This window comes from Ambystoma mexicanum, chromosome 10 (assembly GCF_040938575.1).
Source record: "Ambystoma mexicanum isolate Mex_15411 chromosome 10, UKY_AmexF1_1, whole genome shotgun sequence".
NCBI classification, from domain to species: Eukaryota; Metazoa; Chordata; class Amphibia; order Caudata; family Ambystomatidae; genus Ambystoma; species Ambystoma mexicanum.
The window spans coordinates 553,681,025-553,694,293 of record NC_090932.1 but is presented as its reverse complement, the minus strand read 5'-3'; the positions used below and the strand labels follow the sequence as shown (position 1 = coordinate 553,694,293).

General features: G+C 46.8%; 1 protein-coding gene across 11 annotated transcripts in view; it reads left to right on the top strand.

Moving 5' to 3' along the window:
* The window catches only part of SNED1 (sushi, nidogen and EGF like domains 1), a 3,218,914-nt gene that overhangs the window by 802,759 nt on the left and 2,402,886 nt on the right, over positions 1–13,269 (top strand). For all 11 annotated transcript variants that reach the window (XR_011276037.1, XR_011276036.1, XR_011276038.1 and 8 more), the window contains exon 4: positions 11,823–11,985. Coding sequence is in view for 7 of the 11 variants with exons in the window: in XM_069618133.1 (XP_069474234.1) it covers positions 11,823–11,985 (163 nt within the window). In the remaining 4 variants the exon portion in view is untranslated. The remainder of the gene's footprint in view (positions 1–11,822; positions 11,986–13,269) is intronic.

The following is a 13,269-nucleotide window of genomic DNA, read 5'->3' as shown; positions in this document are numbered from 1 at the left end:
TGATCTCAATAGATAAAAAGTACCACTGTGTCTGATATCTCAAGTGCCTCCTAAATGTAAGTCCCCTTAAGGTCCTGAAAAAATGAAATCAAGTAAGGCAAGAAGAATATTTCTAATCACAGTTCTTCTTAAAAAGAAATGCTCTCTGGGATCCCCTCAGTGGCTCCATAGGCTTAAATATTCTTATGAGAACTTGGTCTCTTTGACAGACGGGAAAACTGCTTACTGTTGCTCATATCATCTTCTATGTACGTTTAGTGAAAATCGCGGGATATCGGTGTACGTGTGATGGCCTCACAACTTGATGATGTTATTGTGTTGTATACTTACCGAACATGCCACTCATGCAATGATAGATGACTTTTTTGTGATAACTTTTTTTTTGTTTGAAAGCCTGAATCTTTTAAGTGCTTATGTACATTTCAAAGCTTGACAGTTTTAATAATGCTTCAAGGAATTCATAAACACGTGATCTTTGGAACCTTAATGATGCCAAGCAGATATCTCGGCTAACCCATTGTCGGTTATCTAGGTTGCAGAAAGCCAGGTAACAAAGAAAAAGGGCAGATAACAAAATGTACTGACAAATTGCTATGTTTACCGGCCTTCTGCCATTTGAGCATTGTTATCTTGCAAGAAAGCTGTTATCCTGCATTTTTCTTTTTTACCAGAACCCTTTGAATGACTGGCAGGAGGGGAAAACAAAAACAAAGAGGGGATGGATGGAAGGAATCCTAACCTCTCGCATTGGTCTGGGGAACCCACCAGGCCATCGTTCTTCGCCTGTCAAGCCATTACAGAATGGGAAATACCATATGCAAATCAGGCGTTGTCCCATCCCAAAAGGGGCAGTCCAGCCCAAAATGCTGGGTCACATCCCTTGTGCACGAGACCTCAAGCATTCCCAGAAATGTTTCGGCCTTGTTGGGCCTCATCAGTGAGGAGTAGCTTTGGTCGCTGGGCCCAGCAGGAACGGAACCCACGTCTGGGCATACGCGTACCACTCATGGTGACAAAGCAAAAAGAAAGAGTTGATGGCTGGAAGGTTTAGAATGAATCTTAACCTCTTGCATTGCTCTGGGCAACCCTCTAGGCCAGTTTTCTTTGGCTGCCAAGCCATTACAGGAGGCAAATGACCATATGCAAGTCAGGCTTGGTCCCACCCCAAAAGCAGCAATCCAGCCCAAACTACTAGGTCTCATCCCTTCTGCACGAGACCACAAGCATCACCAGACATGTTTCGGCTTTGCAGGGCCTCATCCGTGAGGAGTAGCTTGGGTCGCTATGCCCAGCAAGCACAGGACACATGTCTGGGCATACAGTCCCACTCGGGGTGACAAAGCAAAAACAAAGAGGTGATTGCTGGAGGTTTAGAATGAATCTTAACCTCTGGCATTGCTCTGGACAACCCTCCAGACATCATTCTTCACCTGCCAAGTCATTACACAAGGGGAAAGACCATATGCAAATCAGGCTTGATCCCACCCCAAAGGGGCAGTCTAGCCCAAACAGCTATGTCACATCCCTTCTGCACGAGACCACAAGCATCCCCTGACATGTTTCAGCCTTGTTGGGCCTCTTCAGTGAGGACTAGCTTGGGTTGCTAAGCCCAGCAGGCACGGGACCCACGTTTGGCCCTACCCATCCCACTCGGGGTGACAAAGCAAAAACAAAGAGAAGATGGCTGGAAGGTTTAGAATGAATCTTAATCTCTGGCATTACTCTGGGCAACCCTCCAGACCATCATTCTTTGCCTGCCAAGCCATTACAGAAGGGGAAAGACCATATGTAAATCAGGCTTTGTCCCAGCCCAACAGTCCAGGCCAAACTGCTAGGTCACATCCCATGTGTACGAGGCCACAAGCATCCCAAGACATGTTTCGGCCTTGTTGGACTTCATCAGTGAGGAGTAGCTTGGATTGCTCGGCCCAGCAGGCACGGGACCCACGTCTGGGCATACCCGTCCCACTCGGTGTGACAAAGCAAAAACAATTGGGTGATTGCTAAAAGGTTTAGAATTGGGGCCAGTACCTGACTGATTTGCATATGGCTGGGCCCCTTTTGCAATGGCACAGACAGGCTAAAAAATGGTTGTGTGGGAGATTGCCCAGAGCAATGCCAGTGGTTAAGATTAATTCAAAACCTTCCACCCATCACTTTTGTGGTTATAGTTTGTCTCACTCTGTGAGAGAGGGTACGCCCAGACGTGGGTCCCTTGCTCACTGTGCCATAGGGAACAAAGCTGTACCTCACTGAGGAGGCCCAACAAGGCCCAAACATGTCTCGGGTTGCTTGTGTTTCCATGCAAAGCGGACGTGGCCTAGCAGTTCATGCTGGGCTGTTACCATTGGTGGCAGTACCTGACTGATTTGTATATGTCTGGACCCCTTTTGCAATGGCATAGATGGGCTAAAAAACAGTGGTGTGGAAGGTTGCCCAGAGCAATGCCAGTGGTTCAGATTCATTCAAAACCTTCCACCCATCACTTTTGTGGTTATGGCAGTAGGAGAAGCCGATGATCGAATGTGAAGTTAATTGCTGGATGACAGTTTTTACTGTATTAAGGTTAGATCCTGGGGAGTCCTTGTTTGTTGTAATGTTTCACGTATCCCCCAGTTTACTCCCTGGTCGTTCTAAATGATACTACACCTAGGTATGTACTGAGTTCCTCTTACTGTTTACAGCACCATTAAGACTTTTGCTCTTCTGTCTTGTATACTAATTGCTGGTTTTTGTAGTTCATTTTTGTACACTCTTTTTTTGAATTCACAGTTTGGAATAATTTATGTTTGTAGTTTTATATGGTACCAAGCAGACCCCAATGGACAGCAGACTAAGGGTGGAGTTATACGTAGGATCTTTTACTGGGGAGAGAGTAGGTGGCAAGGTAAGTTTAGAACAGATTCTATGTATTGATATTGATATTGTTATTTTTTTTCTATCGTGCTCGTACACAAGTGTTTCAGAGCGCAACAAGGCAAGGGAGGGAAAACAGGGGAGAACAAAAACACGATCTTACTAGGCCCAGTGACCTTGAGAACGCGCAGAGAGGAGGGGAAAAGGGCATGGAAGGTGGGGAACAAAGGAGAAAAGGATAAATAATAATAAATACATAAATAATAAAGGCAACAAACCGTGGTAGGGCAGCCAGCAATTGGCAAGTACTGGGTTTAAGGCAGCAGACAGGGTAGGTCTGATAAGTGCAGTAAGAAAAAGGAGGGGACTATATGGGTACAGATACAGGCCCCAGTGCAAGGGGTGGCCCGGAGGCAGTGCAGGAAGGTGACAGGGTGAGCAGGTACCTGGGCCTGGAGGACAGATGGTGGCCAGGTGCACAGTTCCAAGAGAGAACAAATCAGCAGGGGAAAGGGGGAGTGAAGGCAGAAGCAAAGAGGAAGGTCTTGAGGTGCTTCCGGAACCGGAAGTGGTTCTCCTCAAGTTTTAGAGTGGCAGGGAGGCTGTTCCAGAGGGAGGCCCCAGCCGAAGACAGAGAACTACCCCCAGCTCGTTTCTTTGAGAAACTATTGACCCTGAGGGAGTTAGAGGTAGAGGAGCGAAGAGCTCGAGAGGGGAGGTATTGGTGGAGGGATAGCTGAAGGTATTTTGGACCCAGGCCACAAAAAGTCTTGTGGACAATGCAGAGGGTTTTGAAGTTAATCCTTGCATCCACTGGAAGCCAATGGAGAGATTTCACAGCAGGAGAGGTACGATCCCAGAGCTTGAGGCCAAGGACAAGTCTTGCCGTCCTGTTCTGGATTAGTTGCAGAGGGCAGAGAGTAGAGGCAGGTAGATTTAGAAAGAGGCTGTTACAATAGTCCAACCTAGAGAGAACCAGAGCTTGGAGACCATGAGCTTCTGGGGAAGGAGAAGAAAGGCAGAGTAACTGTGGTATCCTGGTATGACTGTGATGAATGGCTGGTATCCTGGTATGACTGTATTGAATGGCTGAGTGTGTGCAAGGGCCTCCTAGAATGTTTAAGTGGAGCTTGGAGTGTGGGGGGCCTGGGGATTCTAGAGAGCGACGGTCGGGGACTGGGAGATGGACTGGGAACCAGGGCAGAGGCTTATCACCTACTCTCCTAGTTCTTATGACTATGCTATGTAACCAAGAAGAATAAAGCCTGTTTCCTTTTACACTTACCTGAGTCAGCCTGGTTCCTGCTCCCTGTCATCACTGGCTCAAGGATACATCATTTGGCGACGAGGATTTCTTGAACCTGGAATTACGTGGGAGAGCGGAGGAGAAGTGAAGGAGAGAATACCTGATGCCTAGGTACCAGCATGGAAAAACGCTGGTTGGTGAGCTGGCAAACAAACTGAAGCTGGTGCCGACTTTGGAGATGGCTGTGTCATCAGTGAGACTTGGAGAAGGCTATGGCATCAAGCTGGCTGCAGGGCAGCAAGCCTGTAGCCTATCCAAGGGTCTGGAGTAAGATTTGAACCTTGAAGAAGGCATAGAGGCAGTGTGCCTTAAGGAAGCTATCGGCTGTGAGGAGTTAGCGCCGACATTTATGTGCCGAGCGGCGCCGCCACTGATGGACCGAGCGCCGTTGGAGAGGAGAGGAGGCCTCATTGAAGGTGAAGCCCCATGAGCACCTAGAGAGGCGTAAGGCTGCAGCACGAGGATCGCAGGCAGCCGGAAAGTTATCAATGTGCCTAATGCTGAAAGAGGGCAGGAATCGTGAATTGCGCGAGGCACGAAGCAGCGCCAACGATGTGGAGATGAGAATAAATTATTGGAGGCACTCTGCAGCCACGTCTGGTATAAGGTACTTTGGGGGCAATATGTTGCAGCTTGGCCCAAAATGGGGTCCCCAGAGACAAGGGTGGAGCGCGCTCCCACCAACTCCCTTAAGTGATTGCGTTCCAGTGCGCCGGTTGGGCTGGAACGCAGATAAGGGGGCCGCAGACATTGTTTTCCCTTTCCGTGTTCGAAGTGTGCAGTTAAAGGAATGGCCCTGCAGACGTAATGACGTATGTGGAAATACAGACCATTTGGTTTCTTTGGAGCCTTATGAAGTGAAGCGGGCGTGATGACGTACATCAAGGAAGTGAATTGTTTCCCATTGTCGGAATGGAAGACTTAGTTGTTCCAGTTAAGGATTTATAACATTGTGCAGTTAATGGTATGGCAAGGAAGCTTTGAGAGTTCAAAGGACGCGTGAGCAGAGTTTTGAAGTGTACATTTTTTATTGGAGCATGACATGGATGCTTTACAGAGCGCAGCGCCGGAGAAAAGAAGGTACTGTAATTTCAATGTTGACCGGCGGCGTTGATGGAAGATGTAGAGCCGCGCATTTGGTCTTGGGACAGCTGTTATTTATGCAGCGGCACTGGCGAGGGGTGCATTCGTTGTCGCACTGAAAGAAAAGGGTTTTGAAGCAATATTTGTTCAGTGTCGGTTTAAAGACAGTCGTGGCAAGGCAACGGTTATTATTTAATGTACAGAGTATGAATGGGAATCGTGTTTCTGTTGTATGGATATTTTAGCAATGTATATGTATATTGCAGCATTGGGAAATTGTTTCTGAATGTGAATGCTGGGAGTGACATGGTGCATGTCGCGTGGTCGAGATGAGTGCTGGAGTGACATGCAGTTGATATATATATATTGGAGTTAATTGGAATTTAATAATGCATGACAGCATCATTAATGGAAATTAGTATAATTCACAGGATTTTTTTTTGATGCGCCACAGATATTAGTGTTTTTTATTTTAAAAAAAGGGGATACATTATTTTAAGTTCAAAATGAAGAACATGCACAGGTGTTTGGTTTCTTTTGATTGTGATCCTAACATGATGGTGAGAGTATTCTGATTTCTGTTTGTTTGTTAAGGAGGGGGATGTGTGGTATCCTGGTATGACTGTGATGAATGGCTGGTATCGTGGTATGACTGTATTGAATGGCTGAGTGTGTGCAAGGGCCTCCTAGAATGTTCAAGTGGAGCTTGGAGTATGGGGGGCCTGGGGATTCTAGAGAGCGACGGTTGGGGACTGGGAGATGGACTGGGAACCAGGGCAGAGGCTTATCGCCTACTCTCCTACTTCTTATGACTATGCTATGTAACCAAGAAGAATAAAGCCTGTTTCCTTTTACACTTACCTGAGTCAGCCTGGTTCCTGCTCCCTGTCATCACTGGCTCAAGGATACATCAGTAACTCTGAGGAGGTACAGTAGAAAGCTTGACTTTTTAGAACCATCAAAGATGTGGGCAGAGAAGGAAAGTGTGGAGTCAAAGATGACCCTGCGGTTCTAAGCTTCGCAGGTGGGGGTAGGAGGAGGGCCAAGGGAGGCCGGCCAGAGAGTGAGGGGAAAGGATGTGAAGGTGTGCCAATGAGGAGGATCTCTGTCTTGCTGGCATTCAGACAAAGATAATTGGCGGCACACCAATCTTGAATGGCAGTTAGGCAATCAGAGATGAGAGCGGGAGAGAAGGTGGCCGAGAAAATGAGTTGAGCGTCGTCAGCGTGGCACTGGAAATTTGAGCAGAAAATGGCAATGCAGTGGGCGAGAGTTGACAGGTATTGGTTCAAAAGTCAGGGCGAGAGGTTAGACCCCTGGGGAACACCACAGGTAGAGAGGAAGATAGATGATAGGAAGGACCCAAGTTGGACCTGGGAGGGTCGATCAGAGAGGAAAGAGGTCAGCCAGGCCAGAGCCTGATCAGTGATACCCAGATTATCACGGATACGGTTGAGCAGGATGGTATGGTTGACCGTGTCAAAGGCAGAAGAAAGATCGAGGAGGATGAGGACAGAGGGAATGTTAGTGTCAAGGTTGGAGAGCAGATCTTCACACATGTTCAGGAGAGCAGTTTCTGTGCTTCTGGGAGCTCTGAAGCTAGACGGGTGGTCATGGAGACAACCAACAGAATTGGAATGAAGGTTAAGCTGAGAGATGGGCAACTTTTTTAGGAGTTTGCCCAGGAAGGGAGTAATGGAAATTGGGCTATAGTTAGCTGGACAAGAAGTATCAGTTGTGGGTTTCTTGAGAAGAGGATGCACAAGGGAGTGCTTCAGAGGTTAGGGAAAATATGCTGAGGCAAAGGAGTGGTTGCAAAATTCAGCAAGGGCCGGAGCGAGGGTGTCAATGTGGTTCTTGATGGTTTTAGAGGAAAAGGGATGAACCTGTTTTGATGAGGCTTTCATAAATCGGACTTGTCCAGCGACCTCATCAGGGGAGAAAAGAGGAAAGGACGAGAAGGAGGGTGGGGGGTGGCTGAAGGAGGGGCAGCAAGCACAGACGGAGAGGGTAGAGGGGAGAGGAGGGGGAAGGGTGGAGAGGGTGGAAAGGATGTCCTGGGTTTTTGAGATAAAGTGAGAGGCAGGGGCATTGCAAAGAGCTTGGGAGGCAAAAGGAGGGGTAGAGACTGCAGCAGGGTTGGCCAGCTCCTTGCAGATTTTAAAGAGTTCGGCCGAGTTGTTAGATGCCGCAGAGACATGAGCTTGAATGTGGACTCTCTTCTTGGTGAGGACAGAGAGTCGGTATTGCCTTTGGAGCAGGCGACAGGCCAGTTTGTTAGAGGATGAACAAGAAGCCCTCCATTTCCTCTCAGCCGCCCTACACTTACGTATAAGTCTAGCTAGGTCGGAGACATACCAGGAATTGCACTTGGCTTTGGACTTCAAACGGATCCTCATGACAGGGGCAAGAGCATCAAGAGTATCAGAATTTGAAGAGTAGAGCAGAGACAAGGCTGTGTTAGGATGTGAGACAGCCAGATGTGGAGGGGTGGCGGGGGGTGGTAGAAGGTGGCGGCGAAAGCCTCAACTGACACACGCTTCATGGGCCGGATGTCCGAGAAGGTAGGTGGCAGTGTTGGGGTAGGCTTGGCTTGGGGGGAAGAGAGGGAGAGATGAGAGGAGAGGAGGGAGTGATCACTCCTGGAGACAAGAGTGGTCAGAAGGATGGAGAGGGAGAGGTCAGAGGAGATCAAGACATTGAGTGTGTGCCCTGCAGAGTGAGTCGGGCCAGAGGGGAGGATGGACAGGGAGAGGGAGTCGCAGAGCTCACGGAAGAGTACAGAGGAGGAACAAGGAGAGTCTAAATGGATATTGAGATCACCGAGGAGGAGGAGTTGAGTGGTAGAGGACAGGAGGGAGGAGGAAAGGTCCGCCCACTCATAGAGAAATGAGGTGATTTGACCAGGAGGCCAGTAGATGGTAGCCACAGTAAGAGAATGGGTAGGAGAGAGAGAGAGAGAGCCTACAGACAAGGCATTCAAAAGAGAAGTAGGTCTGAGTGGGAATGATAGAGGCAGGAATTCACTCAGGAAAGATCAGGGCTACCCCCCCACCGGACCGGGAGGATCTGGGTGCGGAGAGGATGTTGTAGCCATCAGGGAGGAGAGTGTCAAAGCTCGTCGCAGAGCTGGACTGTGAACCATGTCTCAATAAGACCAAGAACAACATGGTCTAGTTCTTCAAGGAGGTGGCAGATGTCAGAGGAGTGTTTGACAGCAGAGCAAGAGTTTAGAGTGGCAATATGAAGAAGGTTGCCAGCTTTAAAGACCTTCCGGGGAGTAGTACAGATCAGAGGTACGCCCTGTGGAAGAGAAAGAGCCCTAGGAGAGGCAGAGGAGGTGGAGAGAGAGGGGAATGTAGCCAAGGGGGAGAGGAGGGCACAGCAGGAGATGAGAGGAAATTGATGAGGTGAGGGAAGCGCCTATCAAAGAGGAGGAAATTGGCCTGAGGGACTTGGACCAAGACCGTGCCATTAAGGTAGACATTAATGATGACTTTAGAGGAGTCGAAGGAAACCATGAGAATTTCCCAGCAAGTGCCACCATTAATGGGAGAGGAGGAGATAGGACAGAGCACAGAGATCATATGAAGAGTCCATAGATCTGGCGAAGGAACGACAAAGGGGATGTTGGTGAGGGTCTGTCTGGAGGAGGTATTGGAGTAGGTGTCGGCAATCGGAAGACCAGGGTTAGAAGCGAAGATATCCTTTCTGAACTTCTTCCTACCAGACTTACTGAGAAGGGAAGGCTAGTCAATGGAGAAGCAGTTGGAAAATATAGGAGAAACAGAAAGCGCCATGGGGTGGAAGCGAGGAGAGGATGGAGAAACTGGGGAGGCTAACGCAGGTAGAGTTGTGAGGTCACTGGGCTGGCAAGTTACAGAGAAGCAACAGTATACAAGTAAAATACAGAGAATTTTACAAAAACAGCAAGATTTGACTTTCTAGCAAAAAAGCAAAAACAGCAAGATAAGACTTTCTATCAAAAAGCAAAAACAGCAAAATGTGACTTTTTAGCAAAAAAGCAAAAACAGCAAGATTTGACTTTCTAGAATAAAGCAAACACAGCAAGATTTGACTTTCTAGCAAAAAGCATAAACAGCAAGATTTGACTTTCTAGCAAAAAAGCAAAAACAGCAAGATTTGACTTTCTAGAAAAAAAAAAAACTGCAAGATTTGACTTTCCAATCAGGGATTCAGATGTTAGCAAAGGGTTTTAAGAAGCACTGCGCATCAGGATGACAACATGGGAGTAACAAGCAGAAGGAAGAACGGTGATAGTCAAAGGTGATAGGAGTGAGTCCAGAAGGAGGGAACTAACCCATAGTTCTGGAGGTGACAATGTCAAGGCAGTCCGGATTTCTTAGAGGAGTGAGGTGGCAGAATCATTGTGGTTAAGGAGCAGGGAGGACTGACTCCAATTAGCGTTCAAGAAGCGGACAGCGAGCAGACCGGGGCCTTAGAAGTGGTCCTTTGCTGAAAGGGCTGGCTAAAGCCAGCCGGTCCCTGGTTGGATGGAAGAAAACACTCAGCAACCAATGTGAGTGCTGCACAGGGAGAGGTAGTTCAACCAGCCTACACAAAAAAGAAAACCATGACGGCCATCTTGGGAGTGCCAAAAATCTGTCAAATATGCAGGAAATAGTGCGAAAACTCTTGCCTTCCAAATAGCAAGGCAGCTTCAGGTATTAAAAAGCTCAAAAAATGGCAGCACGATGAAAATTGCCATTAAAACAGTGCTTCTCCAACAATTTCTATGTACAAAAAGCACTTCGCATTATGCTTTCAGGAAGAGGACAACGATTGAATGGCATCAGAAGCGGTTTAACAGTTAAATGCCTGCTATGTGTTTCTGGGTTAAGTGTTGTGGATTTTGTTATGTGTTTTTGTTTTTTTATCTTTGGATTTATGTGTTTATATATTTGGAAGCACATTAGGGTGCATGTAATTACATTTGGGGCACACATTTCTTTGTAATACATGTCCTTGTTTTTGTACACTTTGTATATTAAGGAGAATATGTTTATACATTAAGGGTGCATATATGTTTTTTCTATATGGGTTTGGATCCTGAGGAAAATTCTGTAATTTAGTAGGCATGCCTTTGTCTCTTGTACTTTCTATCATCTTGGGTTGCATGTATTTACACATTAAGGTATATTTAATGTATTGAGGCACCTTTTGTTTCTATGCTATGGTGAACTTTGTACCTGGGATGGTATTTGTTTTCATTTTAAGGTCCTCTTTGTTTTTATGCCTGTGTTTGTGTTTATTAGAGTGCACCTGGTATGTTGAGGTGCATGTTTTTTATTTGTGTATCTTTTTGGATCGAGTTAGGGTACACTATCTTTGGATGCATGTATGTGCATGTGGTATCTTGCAGTCTCGGAATCTGTGCTCTAAGGTACACTTGTGCATACATTTGTATCTTTAGGTATGTTATGTATCCTGTGTAGTATGTGGTCTCCCAATGCCCATCTCCCTTCTCCAACCTCCTTTGTGCACTCTATGTCCTTGCCATTATCTTCTGAACTTAGCTTTCAAACTAATTTTTCTTCTTCTGACTGAATATCTCTCTCTTCAGGCGCCAACCTTCTCACACCAACCTCCCACACCACCTGACTGGGCCCCTGAGATGATATATGGCAATATCCCATCCCCCTAGGCTATGCTTACTTTGAGGGTCTGCACCCATGTAATTAGAGTTGTTAGGGACTATTATTAGTTGTACCATAGTGAGGCCCCTGTTCCTCTTTGAGCTTGTTGGCTGTCCCACATCTTTATATAGACGTATCTGTCATTTTTAAATTAATTAATTTGGGTCTGAGCTTATGTTTTAGAATTCTTTTGTTTCTCTTTGTTTTATTGTATTCAGGTCCATGAAATGTGCTCACAGTCTCAAGTCTGAAACTATCTCTACATGTCTGCTTCTGCAAAAATTAGGGGGCTACCCAGTGAAGCACAGAGAAAATGTGTGAATGCCGCCATAGTTTGTTTTGGCATTGGGGAGAAGTGCTGCAGGGAATGTGGGGCTGTGCTGGGGTCCCCGAATGCACCACACCAAACTTTTGTCTTATGTCCACTTACCTCCCAACTAGTCCTGCTCCCTTCCTGTGTGTCTGCTTGCAGGGGTGAAACTGCTGTGTTTCTGTATGTGTGTGCTTTCACTGTTCTATGTTTTCCATCGAAGAGGCCCTCAGGCTTTTGACTCTCCCAAGGGGCAAAACTGGGCCTGATAGAACATTAATGCCCCACATGAATGGCCCCTGTCCAGCTCGGGTAAGATAATGGGGATAGCCAAGGGGCTCCTATCATGTTGGCTCCGTCTCCTCTGGTGACCCCACCATCTGTTATCAAAGTTAGGCAGGGGTTTCGTCACAGGTGTTTTTTTATCTTAAAGTTCACTTGGCAGGTTAGTATATATGTTCTATGTTGAGATGTATGTGCTTGCATCGTGGCGTGCCCTTTTTATCATTGGGTGTTCTTTTATTGCTCAAATCTTGTTAAGCATAGTGTCTTAACAGTGTGAATGCAGTCCCTTAGAAACCTTACTCACCTGTTTCTCTTGTCTTCCTAGGCAGGTTTTAATGCTGGTGATGGGAAGCGATATTTTAACATTCCAGGCTCACGCACTGATGACATCGTAAACGTGGATAACACAACCAACGTTGGTATCCCAGGCCGCTGGGTGTTCCGGATCGACAACTCCCAGGTGCAAGTCGGGGGCTGTGATACCAAAAGTAAGACCAGATTAGAGGAAAATTGGTTGCAAAATGTGGATTTATGTACAGTATTGTTGCTGGCAGCACCCCCTGGCATAAATAATGGTAGTGGCTCCCTGCATAAATATTATCTGGGATCTTATAGCACAGCTTTTGCCATGTGCTTGGCCTCTTAGCTGTTTGGGTCCTGTAGCAAGAGTTTAGTGGGGTAACGGGAGGGGAGATGGGATTTGTTGTGGCTAAAATGGAGGCAGATCACGGAAACCATGCATTGCTCCAGGTAAGCATCTGCATGTTTAGAAATGTGTAGTAATGCAAGCATTACAGGGTGAGATCACAGGATAGTGATAGGATTAGCGCACCCGAGCAAGTCCCAGAAAGTCCTGCTTGGCGCGGAAAACTCTGTTCCTCGATCCACTCGACTTTGCTTCGCTTTGCTTCATCTTGGATACTACGTTCCCCATAAGGTGAACAAGGAATCTTGTCAAGGACTATATTAAGGACTATATACTAGTACTTTTGTGCTAAATACTATCACTTACATCGTGCCATTTGTTTTGATTAGGCTGTGTGAACACCTCACGGGGGAGTGCCTATATAACTGTGAACGCGTGCGCACCGCGCATTTGCTCCCAAGCAAGTCCCAGAAAGTCCTTCTTGGCCGCTAGACTTATATATGATTGGACTTATTACATTACTTGCCTAACTGCTTAATAATTCACTAGCGGTCTCAACGGGTAGTTCTCTTTGCATACAGTTTGGACCGTGCGGTCTCTCTCTTTCTGTATAATAGGCGTGTTATAACACAATCATATGTTACATCGCCTATACTTTCTAAAATCAGACATGCCTGATTCTACAGGTGGGCTGACACACATGCCAAAAATGGCTGCTAAGAAGACAACCTCCATATCTCGCACCTCGAACAAATCCATCACCCTCACTCCAATCATCAGAACCCCGCTCTCGAACAGAGATATCCGCTCCTTCTGTGCCAAACGAAAGGAGTGTCTGGCAGATGAACCACCTTCTGAAGAGGTGGTATCGTCCGCCAGTACAAACATTCTAACAATCCTACCTATGTCTACGAACAAATTAGGCAAAGAAATGATCCTGCCTACTGTTTCCGATCTCACCATTTTGACAATTGCTCCAACACCACATAAACATGTAAGTAGCGATAAACAATTGTCACCTAAGAATGGCGGCAATATGGGCACAAATGAAGGAGCACACGGATCATTATCTCTGTTGGGAGACTCCAGAAGTGGGAATCCAACCACTTCGGTGTTGCCCTTATTT